Raw genomic sequence first — 27,352 nt, forward strand, 5'->3', positions numbered from 1 at the left:
TTCCTATCACAGGCCACGCCAAAAATGGAAAATGATCTTTTCGTCTATGCGTTAAATTGTGCATTATTACAGGTAACTTAAGTGAGTTATTTAACAGTGCTGGAATGCACAAATATTTTTCTTACTTGCACAATAACATTTTAAGTTGAAATATTTTCTCCAAACGGACGAGAGGACAGAGCACATTTTCTGACACTGCTTTCAGGATGGAATTTAGTCATCAGTCTGTTTTACTTGGCCAAGAGGATGAAGAGAGAATGTATTCATTGTTATTGTTGTAAGATACCGTTATCAAGAAATCTGTACCAGTCAGATGCCATAACAATCACTGTAACTGATTATATGCCCAAGATGAAATGCTTTTTTAACGATAGGATGCAGAGAGATCCAGCTGTAGCAGTAGTTAGAGTAGATTGCTGAGAGCTTAATTATAAAATGGCTTGCCCACCCACCCATGTGATACGCCCACCAGTATGAGTGAAAGGATGGGTGGTTGCATGCTGGGGATTGGTCAGGTGCACAGCATCTGCAGACTAGCTGCAGTATCTACTCATCCATCAAAATATTGCATAATATTTAGATGTATATGTTTTGCAAAAAACAAATGAGTAAATATAAATGTAGCTAACTTGCTATCATAAAACTGGCTTTGTAGCTGTTAGCTTGAAAGCTTTGTATTTTTTTTTCTTACTTTTTCCTCCTAAATTTAAGATATGATGCACATAAAGCTGTCGTTAAAAACTATAATCAAACATAGTACAGCTCATCTTCTTAAACTTTATATTTTCTTGTTTTCGTATCCCTTGTATATGGTATTTGTTACAGGTTAAATTAAGTGTGTATCAGATTTCCCACATTGTGAGGAGTCAGTGAACACAACACCATTGTAAACGGTGAATAAGCTCAAAGCAGTTGTTTATCCTTCTCCTCGGGCAGCTCGAGTTCATTTTGCCATAAATACCCGAAGTTGTGCAGCATCCATGTTCCGCCAAGTTTATGATTGTGTGTATATGCCAAAAGACCTTTTTGTGTTCTCTAACCGGTGCAGTCTTAATTGAATCAGCTGGAGGCATCATACCTTTTACATGATCCTCTTTCTTGTGTGTGAACAAGGATAGACTCGGACAGTGGTTCAGTCTGCTCGCTTCTTTTATTGAAAATAATGCTGTAACAACCTCAGCTTACACGAGCTGCTGTTAGCTGCAAAAGCCACTTGCTGCTCACGTCCTAATGATATCTGCCTTCTAGCACACGTCGTTAGAGTAATTATTGTAAGTATGAATATGGACTATATAAAAATGCACATCTGTGTGTCAAAATCTACCTTATGTGGCTGACAAATCAATATTTCTTGAATTGTGTAGAATAAAAATAAACATCTAGCTTTTACGTTACCGTTTATAGAACACACCCATACATTTGGCATTTGTTTTTTGGGGAAAAACGTGTGTCTTATATTTGGGAAATTGGTACTTTGTTTTTGTGTGAAGTCTGGCAACTGCTATAGTTTCATTTCACATTGTAATAAAATGAATCTGTGGCTCGACTGAACTCGATGTTGACCACCCAGAATGATTTGCCATCATTAATGATAATTGAACAAGTTTTTTTTTTTTGCTAATGCCGATTCTCCCTGCTGTTCTTCAAAGAGGAGACAAATTCCCATTTTTTTTAATAGCCTAATAAGCTTAAGTAATGACATTTTTAAACATGCACAGCCTTGCTGGCAGAGTCAAATGAGGTGGAAGAATGGATGATTTTAATGGTGTCCAATTTATTTAAAAGCAAACTTTCCCTGCCATCTGTCTCAAGCAATAAAGCTTGTCTGTAATTGTTATTCCATTTAGTGCAGTGACAATGACTGGCACTCAACAGATGAAATAGAAAACCTAATTAGAGCCATCTCATTTTTTTTTGTGTCTTCTCACCAGATAAATCTAATACAGCTTGGTCAAATGGTTCCATGGCATCTGGCGCCAAAGGGGTCTCCGATGTCCATCACTAATTGAATCCCACCCAGTCAGTCTAAATGAACAGTGTGTAGCTCAACATGTCGAGCCTGATCAGTGGCCTCTCCTTAGAAACAAGCAGAAAAATAAAAGATAAAATCACCAAATTAAACCATCTGCTACGTAAGCAACAAAACTTTATCCATCCATCCATTTTCTTGAGTTGCTTGCTGATCCTCACCAGGATCGCAGGCTTGCTGGTGCCTATCCCATATCCCCCCATGTTTTTGGAATGTGGGAGGAAGCCAGAGGACCTGTAGAGAACTCATGCAGGCATAGGGAGAACATGGAAGCCACACATAAAGGCTGGAGTGAGCTGGATTTGAACTTGGCACTCTGAACTGTGAGGCTGGGGAGCTAACCACTCTTCCACAATACAGATGATAACTGTGCAGAGAAGGATGTTCAACAAAGTGACTCAGTCAACATTGTTTCCATTCTTCACGACTTCTCACATGCCATGTTAACATTAGATGCCCTTCAGAGTAAATACAAAAGTGTAAACCCACTAAGAGACTAAATGTCTTTGATAGAGTAAATATATAAACAACATATGTCTGTGAATTGCATTATTCAGATTTTCAACTTAATACCAGTAGTAGTCTGTAGGTATGAAGCTGAATGAAAAAAAATACAACTGTCAAGAGGATTTATGGTCTCTTTAAGAATTGCAATTCCTTGTATTGTGAATCAGATTTGTTAGGGTCAGTCAGTCTAAAACATTTCATAAACAATAAACAGGAAGTAAGACAAGGGCCTTTTACCCGCGAGGAGAGGGGCAGGAACCTGTACCTTCTCAGAGCTCCTTCCGGTCTGGTTACACTTTCTGTCTGCTCCTCTTTTATTCGTGAGGTTTGGCCCGAGTTACAAAAAAAAATGCTGCCCTGAAAGGTTAGAGGTGACATTATATCACCAAGGTAACAATCAGTTTCTGAAAGTGGGGGATGTAGGTCTAAGTCCATATACACTATCAGTGCATGCAATCACTGCTATCTTCTTTCCCAGGAACATAGTGACAGACCCCATACTGTTCCATCCTGTGATTAGGTTCACGGTGCCTGTGAATAGGTCATTAGGCTGTGTTTATTTTACCCCTGAAAACTGTTGAGTACCAGGGACTCGCAATACTTAAAAACTATGGGGCCCGGTAGAAATGGTTGGAGTCCCAAAAATTGCACAGTAAAAAAAAAGTAAGTCCAAGGTTCAAACTGCATTTACATGACATGAGCAAAAATCAACATCAGGTATTTGCAGTAAAATTTATTTAAATTGAATGAACTTAAATGAAGTGTCCTTCATTTTTTGTTTTCCGCCTGAAGATACTTTTTTAGAAAGCAATTTTAGAAAAGGGGGTGACAGATCCCAGAATCTTTGTCAGGGCAGACTTTTGTACTTACTTTTGTCATTTGTAAAAAAAACTACTCTGAACTGCAATTGGGAGGGCTAGCATGGACAAGAGAGAAAGCTAGGTTGACATTGACTCAAAGAAGTAAAATTCACTATGTTTGCTAGAGTTTGTCACTTAAAGCATGCCATTACTTTGGAAACATTCCGCCTGACAGCGATCATCACAGGACCGCTGTGCAATTTTTATGTGAAATAAATGTGAAAGGTTTAAAATTTTGTCCCACAAGTTGATGATGAGGGAAAAAAAATGTTCTTCCTGAAGGTAGGCCATTTGAGAACCAAGGCAGTATCCATAGCAGGAGTGTCAAACTCGTTTAAAAGATTGCGAACACATGGAGGAAAATCTATTCCAATAAAATCATGGTATACATGTAACTTTAAAACAACAACTTCATTTTTTTAAATACCGTCTAAAACAACATAGGCCAACTGTTAACCATAAAATAATAACATTACTCTTAATCATAAAACTTTTTCAAGTTTTTCATTTATTAAAAAATTCAGCTCATTTTTATACTTCACAAAATCATCTCGCAGTCCAGACTAAACCAATTTGCGGGCCTGCACAGTTTGATCCAGACGCTCTATCTGTCAACTAAGACAAACTTGAAGCGCTGTTATTGAAATGATCATCGTGTCATAGTGTTGAAACTCACTGCAAGTTCCCTCGACGGCTTGGACAACAAATGAATATGGTTGTCTTGACACAAGGAATAACATTAGCTAACATAGCATGAATTTAAGCCTCTTGCGCTCACGTAATAATGAATAAATTACAAATTAGTCAGCTATTAGCGCATTGTTCATGTGAAGCGAATACAGTAGCAATTAATCACTATTCTTAGTTGTATATGTCATGTGCGCTCTGAAGTGAATTTGTTTTTATTGGTGAAGTTATTACCCAAGCACTGCAGATCAGTATTGTACTTTGTGTGTAATATGGTGACATCTGTCTGGTGACACGCGTGTTATAAAGGAAGTCAAACAATGATTCATAATAAAACGTGGGAAACAAACAGCATCGGCCTGCTTTTTTTTTTTTTTTTTTTTTTTAACGTTTTCCCGGAAGCTTGGTCGCGACTTCAATCAAATTGTCATTTACTTGCTCTTTATCTCACAATTTGTGTCACCAATACCAGTATATTTGTAAAGAAAGATGTGTCCTTTTGTTCTCAATTGATGGTATTTTTTCCGCAAGATCAAAACAAAATTGCGGGCAAAGTTGTTAATAATGTTAGTAAGTCGTCAAGTTTTATTGAATATAAGAATAAATGGACACTGAATATTTTCATATATAAAAAAAACAAAAAAAAACGCATGTTGAAGAGAAATTTTTCGTCCCCTGGCATATGTTATGCGTCGTGGACGCAGGGTCGCAGGCTAAATGGAACACTGTTAGGTCATCGTGCCTGTGATTGGGTCCTTAGGTTATCATGCCTGTGATTCATTACAGCTGCAAGAAACACAACAATTCCAACAAAAAATATCCTTGTCTACCAATATAAATGTTGCAGAAACCAATATGGGATAACTTATATACAATTATTCTTTTTTATTGAAGTTGTAGGAGTCTAAACAATCCATTCCAAGGTCAAACAATTGCTGTTGTAAAACCTTCATGAACCATGGACACAGGAACTGTTTTTCATGTAATTTTAAAAGGTTCCCTATGTAATTCAGTTTTCCCTTTTTTTTGTAATTAAACAGTCATGCTGATGTTTGACTACTGAGGTTTGACTAAAAAAATTTTGTAGTTGCGTTTCATATCCTACAATCTATTATCACCTACTGTACAGAATAGCATTACTCATTTTGACAGCAAGGCAATTTGTACAGTAATATTGATACTTTTCATCTATCCCTTGATTTGATTTAGAAATTTCCATTCTTCTTACCTCTTATCACAACTGTGTGAATGCCATTCTCTCAGACCTTTCTGGTAAAGCTGTGATTCATGACCATGAGTCCATCATTCAGTCCCAGGTGCCCTCGCTTAGTTCAATTGGGAAAAGTGACATCATCCTCATGGACCCCGCTGCCCACCCCCATACTTTCTTCCCCTTCTGCTTCTAATACTATGTAATAATGGAGGGTCAAAGATGGTGGGAAGGCCTTGTGAATAATTAAGACACTTGGATGCACTATATAACTGCTGTGACATTCACCCTAAGTGCATTTATACAATAGCCCAAGAGGAAACTGGTCTTTATTGACCAATACAATCAATAACCAAGCTCCTGTTGCCTGCTATGTCTCTAGAGAATGTATGTGGCAGCTGAGGTGCTAAATATTCAGAAATCCCTGATTGGTGTTTAACAAAAAAATGAATATATGAAATGTAAATATATATATATATATATATATATATATATATATATATATATATATATATATATATATATATATATATATATATATATATATATATATATATACGTAAGGGCAGTGATAATGAAGCAATAATAAAGGAACAGAAACAAATTCTGTACATAATATGGAGTAGATGGCGTGGATATGCAAGCGTAAGAGAAAATTAAAATGCATAGATATTTATATTCATGTATAATAATAATATATTAATTTCGTGGTCTTAATTGCAGAAACTATAATTTATATTTGATATTCAAAGCAGGATTCATTGATTTTTTTTATTGCACAAGTAACACATTTGTTAAATTAGAATATTAAAATACATTGTGTTAGTGGAATAAATAATGTTTAAGTGCTGGACCGCCTTAAGAATGTTACTCAGGGAATTATTATTCCCTAGCTATGAACAAAAGTTTAATATCTCTTATCCTGAACAGAAGCACACTACAGTGGGTGGTTCAAGTAACACAAACATTTAATAATAAGCATTTAATAATATTTGCAGTCAGCAAACAAAATGCTACGAAGATGCATGGATTTATTGAAAGACCGAGTTAAGAACTACAGCCTGCTAGATGAAAAGTGGAGCAAGCATGACGACAAACGCAAATAGTTGCTCAAGCACAGTCATGAACACACACACAATACACAAGTGTGGTTGCACAGCAATCAATGTAAAGGGAAAGGAGAAATATTATCTTCGTGCTGGAGACAGGCAGTCAGCGTTTGACAAAATGATTGTTTAACACTTGTCTCAATTAAATATCTTGGTGAGGGTAAAGAATTAAAATGTCCAAAAATAATGTTTTATCCTTCCTGAGGAAAAAGTCAAACAATTAACATCATAAGGTAAAATGAATGTTCTGACGTTCTAACGTCACACCTGACAATGTTGCAAAACCCACCTGCAACTTTAGTGCAACATAATTCTGACATTTGAATTCACCAATCTATAATTTCAAATGCAAGACATGCAACCAAAGGGGAAACAAAACCCAACTTATATCAGCCGCCTTAAACATTTCTGGAACAAGTAAATACTGTAAATGCGAGGCACACCACATCGATCCATAGGCTCAATCAAGTCACATGTCTCATACAGATAAGAATAAAGATGGCCAAACACAACAAGACGTTGATTTACAGTATGTCAGCATCCTCCCTCCCTTCCTCCAAACTATCCTAAGATTTATCACCACTCAGGATTTAAGTCTGCTTGGCGGTCTGGCTTGCCTGCTCAGGTCAGATTACAGCACATTTGAGATCCCACCAGACACGGCTTATGCTCATTGGGTAACTGTTCATTATCTTTACCTATCACAAAGACATAAAAATCTTAAACTGCCACCAAATACATCACTACACATAATAACTTGAACAAAACACATCAGAAGCGTGTTTGGTTTAATCTATAAATCTCATTATGTTACTATCTGTGTGTCCAGAAGATGTTTTCTTTGCAAAACTTCTGTGGTGAAAAGCCCAACATGGCATTTTGACCTTGCCAAAAATTTGTCTTAGCATCAGTAATCGCTTATGACTACTCTGTAACAGCCATTCGAGGCTGAGATTGTTGACAGATTTCCTCATTCTGTTTTGTTAAAATAAGCAAAAGAAGAACAAGGCAGAACATCCATCCATCCATCCATTATCTACAGCTTTATCTGGGGCTGTATTGCAAGGGCAGTTTGAGCAGGGAAGCCCAGACTTCCCTCTCCTGCTACTTTGTCCAGCTCCACCTGGAGGTTCTATAGACCAGTCTAGAGTCTCTCCAGCGTGTCCTGGTTTCTCCCCGGGGTCTCCTCCAAGTGGGACATGCCTGGAACACCTCATCAAGGAGGCGTCCGGGAGGCATCCTAACCAGATGCCCGAGCCACCTTAACTGGCATCTCTCAACGCAGAGGACCAGCTCCTCAATACTGAGCCCCTCCTGGATGACCGAACTTCTCACTCTATCTCTAAGGAAGAGCACCCTGAGGAGGAACCTAATTTCAGACGTTTACATCTGGGATCTTGTATTTTCGGTCAAGACCCACAACTCGTGACTAGAGGTGAGGTCAGGAATGTAGATTGACCAGTAAAAAGAGAGCTTCACCTTTCCTCTTAGCGGTCTCTTCACCACAACAGATTGCTACAGAGTCTGCATTCCAGCAAACGCTGCACCAACCCACCTGCCGATCTACCGTTCCATCCAACCCTCACTCGATAACAAGAGCCCAAGATGCTTGAACTCCTTCTCTTGGGGCAAGACATCATCCCCGACCCGGAAAGGGCATTCCACTCTTTTCCGACTGTGGACCATGGTTTCAGATTTGGAGATGCTTATCTTCATCCCAGCCGCTTCGCACTCGACTGCGAACCGCTCCAGTGAGAGTTGGAGGTCATGGCCTGAGGAAGCTTACAGCACAAAATTATCTGCAAATAGCAAAGATGCAATGCTGAGGCACCAAAGCGGACCTTCTCAGTGCTTTGGCTGCGCATACAAATTATGTCCATAAAGATAATGAACAGAATTGGAGAAAAAAGGCAGCCAGTCCAACACACACTGGTAAAAAAATCGACTTACTGGTACAGGGATTAAACAGTCCGTATCAAGGAGTTTGGTACCCCATACTCCCAAAGCACCCCCGACAGGACTCCTTGATGGACATGGTTGAAAGCCTTATCTAAGTCCACAAAACTCATGGATGGTGAAGCCCCATGCACCCTTGAACATCCTGCCGTGGAAGTGTTGTCTGTGGAATTGAGGAGATCTTCGACGTACAGTATTCTGCCCACCAGCTCACAACGTCCCAAGTTAAGGTCAGCGACACCCCGTCTCCACTGTACACAGGTGCACTGCAGGTGGTGATCAATTGACACCTCAAAAAATTGCGACCACAAAGTCAATCATCGAACTGTGGCCTAGCGTGTCCTGGTGCCAAGTATAATGTTTGTTTTTTTTTATTGACAATCCGCTGTGAGCACAGAAGGACAATAACAGAACACCGCTCAGATTCATATCAGACCCTTCCAGATCTCATTGTCATTACCTATGTGAGCGTTGAAGTCTGCCAGCAGAACGAGGGAGTCCCCGGAGAAAGCTAGATAGATAGATAGATAGATAGATAGATAGATAGATAGATAGATAGATAGATAGATAGATAGATAGATAGATAGATAGATAGATAGATAGATAGATAGATAGATAGATAGATAGATAGATAGATAGATAGATAGATAGATAGATAGATAGATAGATAGATAGATAGATAGATAGATAGATAGATAGATAGATAGATAGATAGATAGATAGATAGATAGATCTATCTATCTATCTATCTATCTAGATAGATAGATAGATAGATAGATAGATAGATAGATAGATAGATAGATAGATAGATAGATAGATAGATAGATAGATAGATAGATAGATAGATAGACAGACAGACAGACAGACAGACAGACAGACACTTTGAAAGTTGACATACCTGAAGTTCTGTGTTATCTAGGCGGTTTGTGCGTTTATGTGGTTTTTTTTCAGGTTTCTATTTTGCACTTTTACTTTTACTGTACATCACTTTGGTTGACTATGGTCTTTTAAATGTGCTTTATAAATAAAATTGACTTGCCTTCTACGGCACCGAAGCCAGTTGAAGAGTGTTGAACAAAGGCAAAGCATAACAAAACAAATTGTCAGATTTTCTTTCCCCACTTGTATTATATAAACACATACCCTAATATAAGGGGAATACATGAATATCTGAGGACCTATGTGTGTGAATATCTTGCAACAGTGTAATGTTTGACTGAAAAATAAAATTGTGTGCCTGCCCGCGCACATACAGTACACACGTTCAACAACTCACAACCAGAATTCAACATTTACAAATGGTCATCATTCATTTGTGATTAATTGCCACACTGCAGTAACAAACACATGAAAATCAAATGAGTGTATGAATCTGAAAAAAGGTGAAAATTGCCTATATGTTTGTGGATATTTAAAATCTCCCTAAAGAGTAGAGCTGGGTGATAGGCCTTTGAAATCCTATTCCTCTTTTTTGCTTTGTTTTTTTAATCAACGTTGATGTCCTCATATCAGGTTTGCAAGATAATTTGGATTTAAAATGCTCAGGCTTTTCAAAATATTCTATCTGAGCAAAAATGCTGATTCTCATTTGGTTGGATACGGAAAACGGTTGAATTTGATGTCTTATCAGCAAGCAATTTTTTTAAGTGGATATGGTAAAGGAATGAACAAATGTAAGCCTTTTTATAGCACTTTAAGCACGACACTATGGTATAAAAAGCACTATATGCAGTAAGGCCATTCCATTTACTATTTATATGTATAGTATATCCTTCACATGCATTTTAGCAACAATGACTGAAATCTTTGCGATTTAATCCTTAGGTACAGAATAAATGATGAATGCAGTTATGTATTGTTGTAATACGCAATGTGTGTTCACTTTGTCTGGCTTGGCACTGGTCTCAAGGCTTAAAACCGGATAATGTATTGTTAGCCTTTAGTCGTGCATGCTTAGGAATTTCTCCCAAAATGAATTGAATCCATTCATTCCTCAACTTTTCCAAGGTTGGATGGTGATGCCAAAATTCAGCTTCGTATCAGACACAGGTGTGCTAACCGTCTCCAAGAATTTTCCTGAGTTGAGTGGCCACAGAGCAACCACAAAGCCGGTAGGTACATGAAAATCTCTTAAGCAATCTGCAGTTTGAAACTGAATTCGAAATCTGATCAGCTCATTTAGCATGCCTTGACCTTTTATCAGTAATTGCAGACAATCGAAAAAAAAACAGCATAGTTGTCAAACTTCACATCTCAAAGATTCATTGACCAAGTGGAAAAATAAATATTTGAAGGCATGGTACTTTCAAAAAACAATAACAAATGTTGCCAACTAGCTCTAGCTGCCTAATGAGAAAATAAAGTCTTTTTTTTTTTTTTTTTTTAAGCTAAATAGTAAAATTATTTATTTCGTAAGGACATCGGTTTTTCTCAGGATTTAGCGATCGTCAAAAGTTAATTACGGTATTTTTACCCTAGCGAACCAAAACTTGGTTTTGCCTATTGTGAAATACCCTTCAACACCTTCAACAATGTCCCTCCTTTCAGACAGTTCAACAAATTTTAGTTTAGTCTTGATATCTTGAAAAATTTCTCTTTGCATAAACTCAAACATGAAGAGGCTTAAGAGATATGGAGAAAAAAAATACTTCCAGCGCTCAATCTGTTGTAACAAATCACAATGGGATCCTTGTTTTACCCAAGACACATAAATAATGTGGGGAAAAAAGTGTAAAAATATTCCACAAATGTTTAGAAGGCACATGGGATTGGCTTGAAAATCTAGACACTGCAGAAATAAATGCTACTGCTTTTATGCGCTATGCTCGAGTCAATTCCACAAGACCTCATTCCGTGCATTTTGTATTCTGCCAACCTATTAGCACCCCACAGAAATGCTAACAGCACTGCCCGTTTGTTTGACTTTGTCATTCATGAATTTAAGAAATGATAGACAGGGCAATTTGCTCGTCGTGAACGGTTCATTTGTTCCATGGCTTGGCCATTTCAGGCCATGTTTAGACTGGGAGGATTCAAACTGTTCAGGACTGATCTCAGACAATCTCTGAGTTGTTGGAATTTGAGATGGTGGAGGCCAAGAATTACTTTCTTCGTGGACCTTACTGCTGACTGGCAAATTGTTGCAAGTAGAGCTTATACCTGTAAAGGGCAAAATAAAAAGACTCTACAAAGGACGCTGTAGAAACTGAAACTTCCAGTGCATTGCTTATAGGCCTAATTTTGGCCCACCCACAATGATTGACCGGCCCCCTCATTGACCAATATGTGTGTATATACTATGATATATATATATATATATATATATATATATATATATATATATATACACACACACACACACACATATACATGAATGAGTTCTACTGTGTGTGTATATGTATACATACACACACAGTAGAACTCTACAACAATCTGACTGAAGTTAAAAACAAAATAATCTAGCCCATATTAAAAAAATAAATTGCCAAATAAATAATAGGCATTCATTTTCATACTTGCATCAATTTATTGCATGTCTTTCACTTTCCTGTCTTCAAGTGTTAAGCTTGGTTTCAACTTGACACGTCCACGCGCCAAATGACGTCAATTTGGCAACCACGCCGCTCCACGCGGGCAAGATTTTCTGCGACTTGTCCCTCCTGGAATTTCTTTGAGAGCGGAAAACATGGCGGACAAACTACAGCTTATGGAAGTTCGCCGGTACAAACACCTTTATGATTCACCTAAAAGGACTACCGTGACCTAAATACTGTAAACATCTCCTGACAAGCAACATGTTGGGGAGAGATGAGTCTTTCAAAAACAAATTTAGATCATTTGAATCTACTGGGATTCTCTACCTCAGTTATCGAGTGGTGGTGTTTGTATGCTGTAGACTCCATTTACTTCCACGAAGAGTATGGGAGAATATTGTCTGACTGGGGGGGAAAGCCGCACTACGTATTAAGTGGTGCAAAACATATGCCGGCGCGTCAAGCATAAACCCAGCTCGGCTTTTGCTTCAGGCTTGTTTTTGCTATAGTGAATTTTAATGCTAGGCAAATGCAGAGGAAAAACATCGCATTATGCAACGTTTTCAAATACATGACTAAAATGTTGAGTCGGTAGAAATGGTGTCCTGACAACTGAAAATATATGGTTGAAACCAGCAAAGGAGAAATCTCTTGTAAACTGATATGTCTGCCATCATGACCTCAGCCTCCCAAGCAAATTCTTTACAGGATTAGTAAATTTACATAATTTTCCAAGATAACTGATAGATGTGACAAGCTGGAGCACTGAAGGTTCAAGGACTGTTTATTTTAAGGGGGCAGTTCTGCATTATATAAAGGGTTTTGCTTCAAACGAGTTAACAGCTCTCCATGTTGAATGTGACTAATACAAAAGGTTGTCAGTCGCAGCCAAAACTGCCATCATGCTCTTCGTGATGAGACATCAAGAGATGGCCTTGTGAGCCTGATGAAGACCGTGACTTAGCTCATGTATACAGCAGGTGTTCCTGTTCAAAAAGGCTCTCTGGGGATGCCTCCAGGGAATGCTAAGATGGATGGAGGTCAAACGACACCTCCAGGGTCTCAGCTGTGATCACAGATACACAGCCACCAGTGTAGTCCATTAGCTTAAGAAAAAAAAAAAAAAAAAGTTCTTATTCAGAGCTTTATTCTTTACTGTTGTAATAGTCGTGTAAAACGTATTTTTACAATGTAGACCCAGACTTCTACAGTTAACCATTCAGTCCTTGTTAGTGCTGATGCCAACTTGTTAAACAGTACAATTAGATAAATCTGGAGACATTTCCGAGTGAGGGTCTTGAAGGTTTTTTTTTTTTTGTAATAGCAAGAGCTAAAAATCGTACTACGAACCAGCGGAAAGAGGTATATTTCTTCACAAGACTACTACTGACCGTAGGCAAACACGTAAATTTCACCAAGGGTAAAGAGTACCCTCTGGTGGATGGACACTCAATGTACAGTACCACGATGAAATTAACCAGTCCGATATAACCCATCTAAAGTGCGCGATTTACTTACAAAAAATGATAAGCCAAATTGTGTCAAAACGTTTAATTTTAAACATTCAAGAACAAAAACCACTTAAACACACAAGTTGAACAGCATGTATGTGGAAGAATATTTGTAGAAGGCTTGAGGGGTTTGGGGACAAAATGACACTTTCATTCAGATTTAAAACTGGATAAAAGCGGCATAAAAAAGTATAAAAGCTTTGGGGTGGGGGTTAAGGTCAAAAATCTATACAAAAATTATATTAAGTTCAAAATTCATTTTGTGAGTTGCGTCGCAAGATCTTTGACCATGGAAGACTTCAGCTGTGAGATGGTTGCAATCCTCATCTGTTTCGAGGTTGAATACTTTTCTTTGATGGCCTGTGATTAGATAAAAACTTTGTTATATGATGTTCTTAAATTAAGGTACAGGAAGGGGGGGGGGGGGGGTGAGGCATCCTACCATGTGTTTAGTTTGTCCTTCATTCACCTTAACGACATTTTTGGCAATGTGTGCCATGACTGGAGTCAAGCTGTCCAAGGTGTAGCCCATGTAATGTTGCAGTGTCGCATCCTGAAGAGAATTAAAACATTAAGTCTCACTACGGTTGAAACAATTGAGCAATCATTCTCCACCAAAACCTCCCAAAAATAAATGCATAAACTCAGGGGTGGCCATGTTGCCCCATGCTGACAAATGTTGCCAGTAACGAGTGTTTCACAAGTAGAGTCATTTGCCTATAGCAGGCGTGCCCAGATTTAAAAAAAAAAAAAAAAAAAAAAAAAAAAAAAAAAAAAAAAAAAAAAAAAACCTTCCCACCTGTTCTTTCCCTTAAACCAGGGGTGTCACTCATTTTTGTCACAGGCCATTTTGTAGAAAGAACTTCCTTCATTGGGCCAATATGTTGAGGAAACCAAGTCATTTTTAAACGATCTCATAGTATTATTACTGTACACAACAAATTGATGGCTTAGTTGTTTTGAATCAGAAGTAAAGCATTCTAGTTTGTTCATATTACTGTAACAGAACAAACCAAAAACATCTCAACTTTATTTTATTACACAAGCTAGGGTCATGGAAACCTACATAATTTGCTTTCGCAGGCCACATAAAATGACGTGGCGGGCCGGATTTGGCCCCCGGGCCTTGAGTTTGACACCTATGCCTTATACCGGTTAAACTGGTTCAAATAACCAGCAAGATTTATAGATTGCCAATTAACACTAATGATTTCAATCAGGTATGTTGGTTAAATTTTTTTTAAAAGTTGGAGGTCCAAGGACTTTGTGTGGACCAGGGGCCAAATGGCTGGTGTCAGAGTGATTAGTACTTAAACTGCACGATTTGTAATTTTAGAAACCCAATAGGATATGTCTTTATAAAGGGGGAGTTGACCCTTGTAAGCGCATTGCAAAAGATTACCAAACCATAGCAAAGCACATCTATTGATGATTCACAAAACAATTCAAATGAAAGCATAGAGTTTAAAAATAGGGTACTCACCCATTCGCCAGCATCCAAGAGCTTTAATGTAAGTGCCAAAGCAGCACTAGCCGCCATTGAAGGTGGGTAATGAACCATTTCATAGTCGATCATAGTGAGCTCAAGCAAGTATTTGGCCAGGGTGTGTTGCTCTGCTGTCACCTTAGTGAAGACAGGTGAGAACGTTAATTCAAAACCATCAGAAGGAAGTGGGAAAAAAAAAAAAAAAAGGAAAAGTTTCTGCCACAAACTTCATGAATCTTTGATGCTCTTCTGAGGAACTGCAGGGGAAGAGGGCGGCCAAGTTTAAATTTCAGCACACGCAGGATTGTCATTTCCATTTCTCTGATCTGGGCAGTGGTGTAAGCCTGGTCTGTCACCAAGGCAAAGTCCATGATCTCTGGTGGATACATCTCCTCATACTTTGAAGCTAGGAACATGGCAGTCACGCCGACAAGCTGCAGCTGCTTCTTGGTGACCGGGTTTTCCTTTAAGTGAAAACTGATTGTTACCGCTACCTTTGAAGCATGTGACAAGTATCAAGTCCATGACTTACCTGAAGAAAGCGGTCAATTAGCCCCACAGTCATGTACATTGTCTCCTGCAGCAGGCGGAACTTCAAGCTTACTTGGACTAACCAGTCAATAAGGATGGCTCGCATGTTGGCGGTTACTTCCTGGCCTTGAAGATAACTTGCTCGGACATTCTGCTCAGCCTGAAAAGAGACTTGACACTTCCGCAAAAGGAAAGCCACTGTATAACGCAAATTACAGAACACTAGTTTTATTTTAGGGCAAACTTCCATGTTGACGTGACTCATATGCACAAAGTCCCATGTAGATTACTTTTAAATTTAGAATTTTAGGAGCAGTAGGCGAGGGACACCCTGGACTACTTGCCAGCCAATTACAGATCAGACAAGGACACCACTATTTACGAATCCAGTCACTGGTAAGGACAATGTTGAGTTTAATACACCTACCATGCATGTTTTTGGAATGTGGGAAGCCAGAGAGCCCACAGGGAACCCACAAACTACTAAGGAGGGCCAGAACAAGCTGGAATTTAAACCTGTACTGAACTGTGGCAGATGTGATACCCACTGCCACCATGCAAAAAAGTCACAAACTGTACATGGAAACCTTTGCTCTGATTGCCTTCAAAAATGCCAGTGAGTGAATTCCTCACTCGCTACCATACACAAGTCAAGTGGTTCCAAATCTGAAAAGCTACATCTCATACTGTAACTGAATTGTTTATCACATGCTCTCACCTCCAGCTGACGCATGTACTTGTATATGTCTTTGACATATTCACTGCAGAGCATAGGATTGTTAAAGTCATCTGCATCCACATCCCTGACTGTACTGTGCAGAATGACGTCAGAAAAAGCCTGACACAGGTCAGCTGGCTCACAGCCTGAAGTCTCCATTGGAGTTGGGGATAGTGGCTTTGGCTCAGACACCTCCTAAAAACAGCCACGCGGATATGCTTTAGCTATCCAATGGGTATAGTTATTTATTAAAAAAATAAATAAAATACCTGTACAGCAGCAACATCTTTTGGTTTGGGTTCAGTTTTTGCCACAACGGAAGCCTTGACTTTTTTAACAGCCTGGGCCTTCACTGCCTAATAAGTGGATGTTACAAGCAAATATTACATTCGGAACAAGTAGAACTTCGTAGAGTGGTTTCATTTGGAAAGGCGAGTGTGTTAAATTAAGTTACACTAATAGCCTGATTGTGGCATGCATTGTATATTCCTATGAGTGGCGGTGTTTGTAAAATGGCTGCTGGCGTTCATCAAGGCATTACAGAAGCCAGAACTACAAAATGCTGAAAAGTTCGTTTTTGCAAATGCTCGAGTAATCAAACTGTTACAATTTCTTAAAGATCACACACGCGCGCGCAAAAAAAAAAAAAAGTTACCTTCTTCTGGGTCTCTTTGCTAGCTGGAACGTTACCAATGTTCTCAAAAGCGACTCGCGACTTGAGCGAGGTGCAAGTCTTCCCAGCTGTCTTGCCAGCAAGTTCAGTCCTGGTGGAAGCCAAACGATTCTGAAAAGCAGATTAACAAACGCTGAAACGTTACATTGACAAACAACATCGGGAAAATACGACAATAAAATGAGAAACACAAATAAGAGAATTGTTGCACGATGAGAGGGCTCATTCGCACGATGGTGAGAAAGATCATTCAAACGTAAGTGCTTACGGTGCAGAAACACCGAAAAGACGACTGAAGTTATATGTTACTTACCCTTGTAACACGGGTTGCCATTCTTAAATGTCTGCTGTATTAAAAGCTGCAACACGAAAGAAATGCTGCACTCTCACAAGCCAGAAGAAAATCTGCTGGTCGAATTTTAAATCCTCGTGAACTGCTAGCCGATTGGCTGGATCAAAAATGCCGGAAGATCTGATTGGACGAACGCATCTGTTTCAAATGGAGAATCAAGACTCTAGCAAAAATATATTTACAAAAAAATAAATAAAATGCAAACATAGAATATTAAATAAACATCTTCAGGCCACCGCTGCTAGTTATTATATACATTTAATAAAAAATATTGTATATTGTAAACACATTTAGGGCAACGGTGATCACGTGGACTTCGAGGAAGCCGCTTCCTTTTCCTGATTTCCTGTCTCCTCGTGAAAATTAATAAAATTTGTAAGTTATATCAATATAGCCAATGCTACTGGATAGAGATTTCAAACACGGATAAATTCAGCCTTAGTTTAAAAAAGTGCAATAACATTTTTTTTAATCGAGTAAAGGATTTAGGATTTTGTGCCACTTTGTCTTGTGAAGTTGTCCACACTGACCTGTTCAGGAATCAAGTTAAATCATTATGAAGTTTGCGACCCAAACCTTTGTCTCCTTGTTAGAGAAATGCCCATATCTGTTTTGTTATATTATTAGACGCAAGAGTTGGCGTTCCCCCCGTGGAGCTTATGTACAAGGAGTTGTTTATGTTTTTCATGGCTTCGTTTGCTCGAGCATACTAATTCTTGTCATCAAACTTAACAGAAAACGAGAACAAAAACAGTTTATCACGTTGAACAACCTTTCACTTGTGTCGCTCTGACCGAGTAGCCTATATTTGGGAGTAAAACGAACGGACAGTGGTCAAATAATAATAATAATAATAACAATAATAATAATAATAATAATAATAATAATAATAATAATAATAACAATAATAATAATAATAATAATAATAACAATAATAATAATAATAATAATAACAATAATAATAATAATAATAATAATAATAATAATAATAATAATAATAATAATAATAATAATAATAATACATGTTGCATTGAACCAATAAAGTTTAGGGGTAAGTAGTTACGGACATGAGCGGAAGTTATCCAAATACACTTCAATTTACAATAAGTCATTTAACGCAGCAAATTTTTTGTACAAATTATGCTGGACTCCTCTAGATTTTTGATGCCTAAATCACGAGGCCACCAAATTCAATGAGTTGCGCACTGCAATATTTTTAAACACCCCGCAAATGCACCCTAACACATTTCTCTCTTGGTCGGATGTTCGTAAATTCTCCATGACGTTCGCCGGAAGTGGAGTTCCTGAACGCAGCATGTAACAAAACAGATGCCACCTCGGATCAGTGTTCACACTAAGACGTCAAGGACACATCAGGAGTGGAGTCCAATCCTGGATCAGACACGAGGGGAAAACGCAACATAGACGGCCCTAGTTGTGCACTTGCACCCCACGTTATCCTGTTTATTCTAAAAAGAAGACCTATCTGACGTAGGCGGTAAGTAAAAGTTCACGAGAATGAGCTAGCATTGTTGGTTGTTTAGTGAGTTTCTGAGACTACTGTAATCTTATCGACTTGTATCATTTTTCAATTACGTATGAAATCATTTCAATCGAATTGTGGCCGTTGTCACAGAAATCACGACTGTTAATCAAAAGTTGTGTCGTCACAAACTTGTAAATTCAATCGCTCATCGATTATGTTGGTAGATCGATTTCCCCGTGTGCCATAGTCTATTTTGGATATTATAATTTTTACTGGCACAATACTCCTATTTTTTTTTTATCGTGAAGTTATTTTATTATACAACGAAGATCGAAGGTTTATGTATATTTCACTAATGAGTACATATGTTTGTCCTATTTCTTTGTTGTTTCGGAATATATAGTCGATTATTACATATTTATTGCCCATGTAAGTAAACATGAAAACAGAGGAATCAGAAGCTACGGGCTTTTCTCCAAACTTAACCACTAGCTAGTATTAGCAAAATCACGAGAATCCTCTCACGCAGTGTATGTGGCTAACACTCGTTAGCATACTAGCTACTAGACTCAAAGTTGTGTCGTGATATATTGAAAGCGTATATTTTGAGCTTTGTGCGTTACGCTGAAATCGCAGTATATGTATATATTGATCTCTTTGCGTACAACTTTGTTTAAACGTGTTTTCACACGATAAAAGGTAGCAGTTGGTGGCAGCCATTAGCGTGCTAGCATGACTCAGTGGATTTCCTCAAGTGACACTATTGTGGCCTGTTAGAAAGAAAACGACTGCTGATTGCAAACGTGTTAAACTGTGTGTGTTGTTAATCGAAAACAACCAGGTAGACAATATGATGATTATTTAGAGTTGTGTGAGCTGGCTGCTTTGGAAAGAGTGGTTACATGTGCTTTAACATTCTGTGGTGTGGTGGCCTTTGTCTCTGCACTTAGGCATGCTGCCGTTAATGTAATTTTCCCAAGGCTTAAAACATTTTGAGCCACAATATATTTGTACTGTAAGTTGCCGTTCACTGCCGTATGGGTAACACATTCACATAATTTTATGGATCATTTGTGCGACTTACACGTGGCTAGCTCTAAATGCACTTCAAACACCGTTGAGAAACGTAATGTACATATAATATCGCGTACAGTATTGTCTCACCTTACTTAACTTGAACCTGCACTAAAATGATATTCGCGGACCTTGGTGTCATATGAGTTAGGTCCACCCTTTGTAGTAAAAATACCATCAAATATTCTCGGAAAACTTTCCACATAGGTTAGTGGTGTGTTTGTGAGTTGTTTGTATGTATATTTGTTTTTCAGAAGCACACTTGTCACACATTGATGTTGAATGGAAAGGCTTAGCCCCCAGTCTTTGTTCTAGGTCATCCCAAAGGTGTTCTGTCAAGTTGCAGTCAGAACTCTGTGCAAGCCACTGAAGTGCATCCCCAACAAAAAAAATATTTTATTTCCTCTCTCTGGAACTGCAGAGACACTATTTTGGACAACTCTAGACTTCTAACAGTTGCAAGAAAGTCTTTACATAAAAGTTGAATGTGTTTAGCTTCCAAAGGTGGATAGATAATGCGAGTTAATGTAGGTGAATGCATACTTCGGCAAGATTATGTATGTATGACCATTTGCTAAAATGAGACTAATTTCATACTATATTGTACTTTAATACCAATTCTAATTTTCAGTTTTGAGACCAGCTGCCACTTGCTAACATGAGGTTAATTTTTTACCGTATTTTAATTGAGTATGAATTCTAAATTTTCAGTTTTGCAACCAGACATTGACAATGATTGTGACAAGTCATGGCAGCCTCGTGGCATTCTAGTAATCCCTTAATTATCTCTTTACATATTGTAAATGCACGTGCAATGCTTCAGTATATATTTTTGTATTTCACCAGGTCCGTTCACCAGACATCGCTATGGCGCAGGAGACCAATCAGAGCCCAACTCCTATGCTCTGTGCTACCGGCTGTGGTTTCTATGGCAACCCTAGGACTAATGGCATGTGCTCTGTTTGCCACAAGGAACACCTGTCACGACAGAACAATGGAGGAGTTAATTCCCTGAGTTCAGTGGGTAAGACCGACTTGTGTCTTTTTTGTTTCTGCCTACATGGCCATCAGCACTTGCACATATTGTGCATGATGTCCTCGTCTACATGAACATGTTTTTTGACTTTAATTAAAAGTGACATCAATTGAAGACTCTAAATTTTAATTAAAGGTTAGGTCAATTGAAGACTCTAAATTGTCCTTAGGTCTGGAAGTGAGTATGAACCCTTGTTTATCAATATGCGCCATGTAATTGGCGAGTGTCTCTGCAGTCAAATGCCTGTGATTTGCGGGTGTCCCCGCAGTCAAATGGGATAGGCAGGCACACCTCTAATGAGGATAAGTGATATATGAAATGGATGGGTAATTCAAATGGTAGTGGAAAAGCAATCAGCAAATCATAATTTTTGTACTCAGTTCACAACAGAGTTTAGCATATCAGACTACCCACTGACAATCACATAAGAGCTGCTGAGCCGCATTTACTCAAAAACACACACACAAAAACAGCCCTTGAGTCATCAGCGATTAGCTGTTATGGCACCAAAAACCACCTTGGCTGCAATACGCTGAGATATCCTGCTTTCTGGGTTTAGTCACACAATGTTTGCAAGGCAAGCCGTGGGTACTTGAATGTCAATTTCTGTTGACAGTTGGTGGCAGTGCCTCATAAAATCTTACCTCCTTGGGTGGCTGAAAACTGTTGAATTAATTTTCTTGATTCCTATCCCATAAACACAATATTTTTAATTATAATAAAATTATAATCATGATTGTTAGAACAGTCTGTACATAAGAACATTATTTCAAATTATGTTTTTGAGTTGGCTACTGTAATCTATTTTTTGTGTACTGACCCAAGTTTATTATTTTTCCATTATTATAAGTATTGTTTATTTTCCTTGTCAGCTAAAACTTTCAGTTCTTTTGCACCAAACCTCATTTTAAATGTAGTGTACTTCCAAATGTTCACTAGCAAACCATTAGACCTTTAAAAAGTGTAAAATTCTCATTTTTGATGTGGTCATTTCTATCACTTTTACATCAAGCATCCAACTTAGACAAGGTTCACAATAAAGGGCTTAATGCTCAATTCAGTTTTTTGTGGGTGAAATCAGATTTTTTTTTTTTTTAATCATTTTTGTGTGGTCCGTCACATTTCCAAATAAATGTGTCCTGTATTTCAGGCCAACAGTCAACGCCTTAGCTTTATCTCCAAAACATTTTTTCGGATGCAGCCCACGCGGCCTGGTACCAGTTGTTCCACGGACCGGTGGTTGGGAACCACTGCTGTATTTGACTTGTGTTTGAACGCTAACAGCCCCAAACTGTCCTACATATGCATTCAGGAGAGCTCGACGTCACACGGTTTAAGTTGTTTACCCGGCAATGTTAAAATGGCTGTCAGAGTGGAGCAAGAATATTTTCAATGTTTAATTTAAGGAGTAAAGTAAAAAGGGGAAGGGTGACTTTTTAAAAAAAAAAAAATATGGCATTTTGTGCAGTGCCAGCAACATCTCTCTTGCTTGCTCTGAGCAAACATCTCACTTGCCCTAAGCGCTCACTGAGCGAGAGAAAGAGACAGACAAAATACACCTCACTCTCCCTTCATTGAATTTTCTTCACTTTGTTTACTATTGTCTTGGTCTTTCCAATCTGCATGCGCCTGTTTGAGTGAGGAAATGTGACATATATCGCTTGTTTGTTACCTGTGAGTTGTATGAATGTGGCAAGGCCGTTCAGACTGAAGTCGCATGTCAAATACTTGTTGGGTTTATTATCTCATGCCCGTGGCCTCGGTCGAATTTGAAAAGAATCTGATCTGTGTCTATCACACTGCCATAAAAAGATGAAATACAGGTGAGACAGGAGCAAAAAATGGGAATTAAGTCACTTCAGGCTGCAGTGTGAACCTAGTTTTAGTGCCTGATACTTTCCATTTTTGTAAAACAGGCCCATAGTCCTTTATTTGCCATTTATGCTCATCAACCTTTTTCTTAAAACATTTAAATGACCTAAACCTTTGACCTAGAACAAAGCCTGAGGGCTAAATTACCACAACAGGTTTGCATATCATTTCTTGCAACATGTCTGTTTATACTAAGCAAGCAGTTAACCCATTTCATCGCCAGCCTTGTTAAAAAGGATTTCTGACTATCTGTCAGTGACTCTGAGTGTGTTAATTTAGATAGATGTGAAGACAATTTGAAAGCTAAACATTTTGTTCCTGTTGTTTGATTGTTTTGTTCTGCATCCTCTTTGCCAGGCACCAGCAGTGGCTCCACAGTGGAGGCTTCAGCAATCCAGAGGTTAGAGGCCACCTTGAATAATGCTGCAGCAGCTGCTGTGGCTGCAGCGGAGGTTGCAGCTGAGGCAGCAGCTTCAGCCAAGGCTGCTGCAACTGAAACTCTCAGGTAAGATACTGTTATTTATGCAAAGCACTGTTATTTAAAAAAAAAAAAAAAAAAAAAAAAAACACCACTTCATATCGCCTTTGATAAAATTAGCACATGCAATATAGGTTAATCAATGTGATCATGGTGTATTTCGTCTCATGATGTGTCTCTATCACAGTGGGATGTCAACAGCTGTTTCTATAACACAAAAGATGGCTGAAATGAATCTTTCGTCTGAGGACAAAGGAGCTTCGGCAAGCAAAGCCGAAATCACGGACCCTTGTGCGTCAAATTTTATTTAATATTTTTGCATCATTTTAGAAAAATAGAGTTCCCTGAAATAACTGCCTCTCTTTATTGTCAAAAACAACCAAGCTTGTGTTTAAAGACAAGATGAGCTGCATGGAACAGCTCATCTTTTCATTCTAGTTTGAACATACATTTTACATTAAAATCTTTTCTTGGCGACAATCTCAATCCATTGAACTCCATCTCTCTTTCTGAAGGCTTGCCGATTCTGCGGCAACACATGCATTTTCCGTCAATGAAATAACTATCAGTGTAAAATTGTTTTATTTCATATTTGCAGTGGCATGTCAGACTACAGTCACAGATATTCATCACCCCACTGCTGGCAGTGAAGAGTCCCGAGATCTGGAGCCTCCCAAACCCAAGAAGAACCGTTGTTTTATGTGCCGCAAAAAGGTTGGCCTTACAGGTGAGTCAGTAGAAAAACCTGTTTTCCAAAAGTTTACAATTAGACCGCGTGTGGAAGAAACTGTTGCTTTTGTATTCTCTAAAGTTGTACATTGCTCATCTCTTTTGGCCTTTGACTGCTTTTGACAAGCATGTTTTTGGCCATTTGGTTTTATAATTTAGCCTGAATGTGCCAAAATCATGAAAATGGTACCGCCAATTAAATTTTGTGCGTGTATGTTCAATCATTATTCAATCGGCGCCCATTTCTAGTGAAACGTGGCTGAATAATCCAGATGTGGTCTGACATGCTGGGACTTAAAATGGGAAAAAGTCCCTAAGTGCTGCCTTTTGTTTTAGTTTATTTCAAGAAGAAAGATTAAGCCTCATCTTGAAGCAGCAGGTGGCAATATTTCCAAAAACCAAGGCTAGAAGGCTTAGGAGATGACTGAAGGAAAAGAACTTTTGAGAGTTCAGCACTCTCTGCAACTCAGCACAAGTAGTTGAAGTTTGATGCGATATTGGATTTAAATAAGAGTGGAGCTGCAGCAGGACCACAGTTGCTGGTTATTCGATGAGGTTTGTAGCGCAATCAATTTGGTGGTGAAGTGAACCATAGTGTCATCCAATAGAGAGAGAAGAACCGCCCGCCCTTTAATAAGAGTCGCAGGCACGCCGGAGCCAACCCCAGTGTCTCCCCATAATTGTTGCCATTCAGTTAGAGATATAAACACCAAAAATGAAGGCCAGAGACCGAATCGAACCCATGGCCTTTGCATGAGAGGCAGACATGCTAACTAGTTTTCCTCAGTCTCACTACGCAAGAGTAGAAATGGATATTAACTCTTATGCTACGTGCACACCGACCGCGAAAATTGGCGTCGCTACGCTCATTCGTGGGGCTCTCTGTTGCTGTTGTAAACGCCTGGTATTTTAGTCACTTTTTGTCCACTTTTTTGTCACGTGAGGGAAGGGAACGTAAGGGAAGGGAACGTTTTCGAAGTTGATTGGCTGCCGCGACGAGACACGCGAATAAAGTAAAAAAAAAAAAATTAACTGCACGCGACAGGCAAAATTTCTCGCTGCACGGCGACTTGGGTTGCTCCATACGCGTCCATCGAGGTCACCTGACGCGCCATCGCCCCCTGCCGCGCAAACTCCATTGACTACAATACAATATAATACAAAACTGTCCGCTTTTTCGCCCCGATCGCGTTTGGTGTCAACCCGGCATCAAGAAAAATAATCCTAGGATAATGCAGCTATGATAAAGTACCCAGGGAAAAGCCCTCAGCATAAGAGTGGAAATGGCGGATAGACGATGTGAAGATGGGATTAATTATTTCTTCTTGAGGTAAACTAAAACAAAAGGCACCACTCATGTACTTTTTCTGTCATTTTAAGCCCAAAAGGCAGGCTGTTCTTATCTATCTATTGGATTACACTATGGTTGACTTCTCCACCAAATTGATTGCACCTCATCGAATAACCAGCATCTGTGGTCCTGCTGCCGCTCCGCTCTTATTTAAGTCCAATATCGCATCAAACTTCACTCTACTTGTGCTGAATTGTAAGGCAAGCTGAACTCTTAAAAGTTCTTTTTCTTCAGCCATCTCCTCCCCTGTCCAAAGCCTTCGACCATTGGTTTTTGTTCCCTGCTCTCTGTACCACACTTATGTAACTAGTAGTTACTTGTTAGAGGTAATCACAGTTTACTAATGGTGTTTACTAATTGCTCACTTAAACTGTCTTGTGACGTTTCAGGTTTTGAATGCCGCTGTGGGAACCTTTTTTGTGGCTTTCACCGTTACTCAGACCAGCACAACTGTCCGTATGACTACAAAGCCGAAGCTGCGGCCAAGATTCGCAAAGAGAACCCCGTGGTCGTGGCAGACAAGATCCAGAGAATATGAGGAGAACTTTGATTACAGGATCAATCGACTTTACACAAAATGAACTTGAGCCCAACCTTCTGAAATGGACCCCAACTGTCACCATCAATAATCATAGTTTTCTTTCCGTTGATTCTTTTTTTGGCAGATATTGTTGTTTGTGTGGTTTTATTTTATTCTTTCTGAAGGCGGTAGGTCACAGTTAAGTGGGATAATGGGGTCTGTTTTCTGTTTTCCATCCATCCGTTTTCTATACTGCTGATCATCTGATGTCCTTGATGGAAAGGTGATTTTCTACAAATGCGCTGAAGTTTGCCTGATGGCTTTTATGATCCTCTGTAGAGATCTAAAGATCTGATGCTTGGGCTGGACTGGAGACTGTTACTGCTGTTGGCTAGTTGATGCCATCCCAGCCATGCTTGCTCTCTGCTGGTATGAGTAGCAAAGTGGATTAGTCATTTTTCTTTTCCGTGTTTGGCCTCTCGTGCAGTATTGAACCCACCTGAGCTGAAGCAAATCCGCTTTTTTGTTTTGTTTTTCTGTGTGTAGACAAGTTTTGACCAATCACAGTGAACACACACTTTTAAGTGGTACCCACTGGAGTAGAGGTATCAGTGTCTTGCTCAAAGGCACTGCAGCTATGCGTCCGAGAGGAGTGGTGTTGAGCCGATGGTCAGATAAATGTAAATGCACCCTTCGTTTGCAAGTCTGTGTCACTGGGTCATTCCACCCCGACACGTCCATGTTGCTAACAAAATATTGTGAATCTGTGAAAATGATCTGAATGTTGGCATGTCAGCCTCATGCTCTTTAGGTCCTCAATTAACATGTCTGTTTCTTGTATTCTCATTTCTCCCTACTGTTTTTTTTCAGTGCGTGTGTTGTCATATGACAAGTAGCCTAAACTTGAATTTGTTTTGCCTTTGACATTGTTTGGTCCCACTATTTTTCCGTTTTGACATAACATTTGAATGTTTTCTGTTTAATGTGAGTTGACGTTGACAATGTCGGGAGTGTTAATTGTTACGATGTGGTTATCAAAACACAAGACGTTATCGGTGGGAAAATATGTGAATGCTTGTTGACTGAGTATCTGAGATGAGTAGCGTTTGCTTTTCATGGTTCATTTTTGTGGGGAGGATGGTCTGGCTGCTTTATCCCAGTTTGCTTTTTAACCTTTTTAGTTATGCAAGTTTGTACAAACCTCTTTATTTATATACTGCTGTGTGAGTAATCTTCCAATAATACAGAGTAAGTTGTATGATGTAAATAAAACGTGTTCACAAAATTCACAGCAAGTTTGTTTTTGTTTTTCTTACCTCTTTTCAGATTACCACTCAAGAATATTTTACTTGCAAATAGTACAAAGTCTGCATAGCTGTTTTTTTTTTATAGATAAGTTACTTTAAAGCCTTTTCCAACATTAATGTGGTAAATAAACTGTATAGCTTAAACGTAAGCAAAATGATTAATTATGATAATGGGGTTGCACAAGTATGCAGACACTCATTAACTGAAACAGCTGTGACTGTTCAAAATAGACTAATCACATTCAAGGTCACGTTTAGTGGGAACCAGTGTACAACTGCCTCTGTTTATAGTGGTCCATGATTTAACCTGAATAAAGTTTGTGTGTTCTAGGACAGG

At 38.8% G+C, this 27,352-nt stretch overlaps 2 protein-coding genes across 2 annotated transcripts; one reads left to right on the top strand and one right to left on the bottom strand.

Annotated features, from left to right (window-relative positions):
- Nucleotides 1-13,427: 13,427 nt before the first annotated feature.
- Nucleotides 13,428-17,287, bottom strand: ccnb1 (cyclin B1). Its single transcript, XM_088435032.1, has 9 exons — nucleotides 17,124-17,287; nucleotides 16,793-16,921; nucleotides 16,407-16,493; nucleotides 16,138-16,332; nucleotides 15,421-15,579; nucleotides 15,116-15,352; nucleotides 14,886-15,026; nucleotides 13,845-13,955; nucleotides 13,428-13,762 (listed from the first exon to the last, which is right to left on the bottom strand). The coding sequence occupies exons 1-9, from the start codon at nucleotides 17,142-17,144 to the stop codon at nucleotides 13,658-13,660; spliced, it is 1,185 nt and encodes a 394-aa protein (XP_088291158.1). The 5' UTR covers nucleotides 17,145-17,287; the 3' UTR covers nucleotides 13,428-13,657.
- Nucleotides 17,288-18,471: 1,184 nt separating this feature from the next.
- LOC148411410 (AN1-type zinc finger protein 5-like) lies at nucleotides 18,472-26,997 on the top strand. The gene is made up of 6 exons (XM_088435747.1): nucleotides 18,472-18,660; nucleotides 20,569-20,746; nucleotides 22,988-23,135; nucleotides 23,296-23,399; nucleotides 23,707-23,835; nucleotides 25,578-26,997. Exons 2-6 carry the CDS (start codon nucleotides 20,590-20,592, stop codon nucleotides 25,724-25,726), a joined length of 687 nt encoding a protein of 228 aa, XP_088291873.1. The 5' UTR covers nucleotides 18,472-18,660; nucleotides 20,569-20,589; the 3' UTR covers nucleotides 25,727-26,997.
- Nucleotides 26,998-27,352: the final 355 nt, after the last annotated feature.

The sequence above is a fragment of the Hippichthys cyanospilos genome, chromosome 15 (genome assembly GCF_059441005.1).
Source record: "Hippichthys cyanospilos isolate Australia breed blue-spotted pipefish chromosome 15, RoL_Hcya_1.0, whole genome shotgun sequence".
In the NCBI taxonomy this organism is placed as follows: Eukaryota; Metazoa; Chordata; class Actinopteri; order Syngnathiformes; family Syngnathidae; genus Hippichthys; species Hippichthys cyanospilos.

Bases quoted from the DNA above. Each gene is read 5' to 3' on its own strand.
- ccnb1 (XM_088435032.1), bottom strand. From the start codon at position 17,144: ATGGCAACCCGTGTTACAAGG. The intron at 15,580-16,137 runs GTGAGAGCATGT...GTCTCTTTTCAG, and splicing joins AGTACATGCGTCAGCTGGAG to GCTGAGCAGAATGTCCGAGC. The intron at 13,956-14,885 runs GTGAGTACCCTA...AATTCTCTTCAG, and splicing joins TCTTGGATGCTGGCGAATGG to GATGCGACACTGCAACATTA.
- LOC148411410 (XM_088435747.1), top strand. From the start codon at position 20,590: ATGGCGCAGGAGACCAATCAGAGCCCAACTCCTATGCTCTGTGCTACC. The intron at 23,136-23,295 runs GTAAGATACTGT...TCTCTATCACAG, and splicing joins GCTGCAACTGAAACTCTCAG to TGGGATGTCAACAGCTGTTT. The intron at 23,400-23,706 runs GTGCGTCAAATT...TCATATTTGCAG, and splicing joins AGCCGAAATCACGGACCCTT to TGGCATGTCAGACTACAGTC.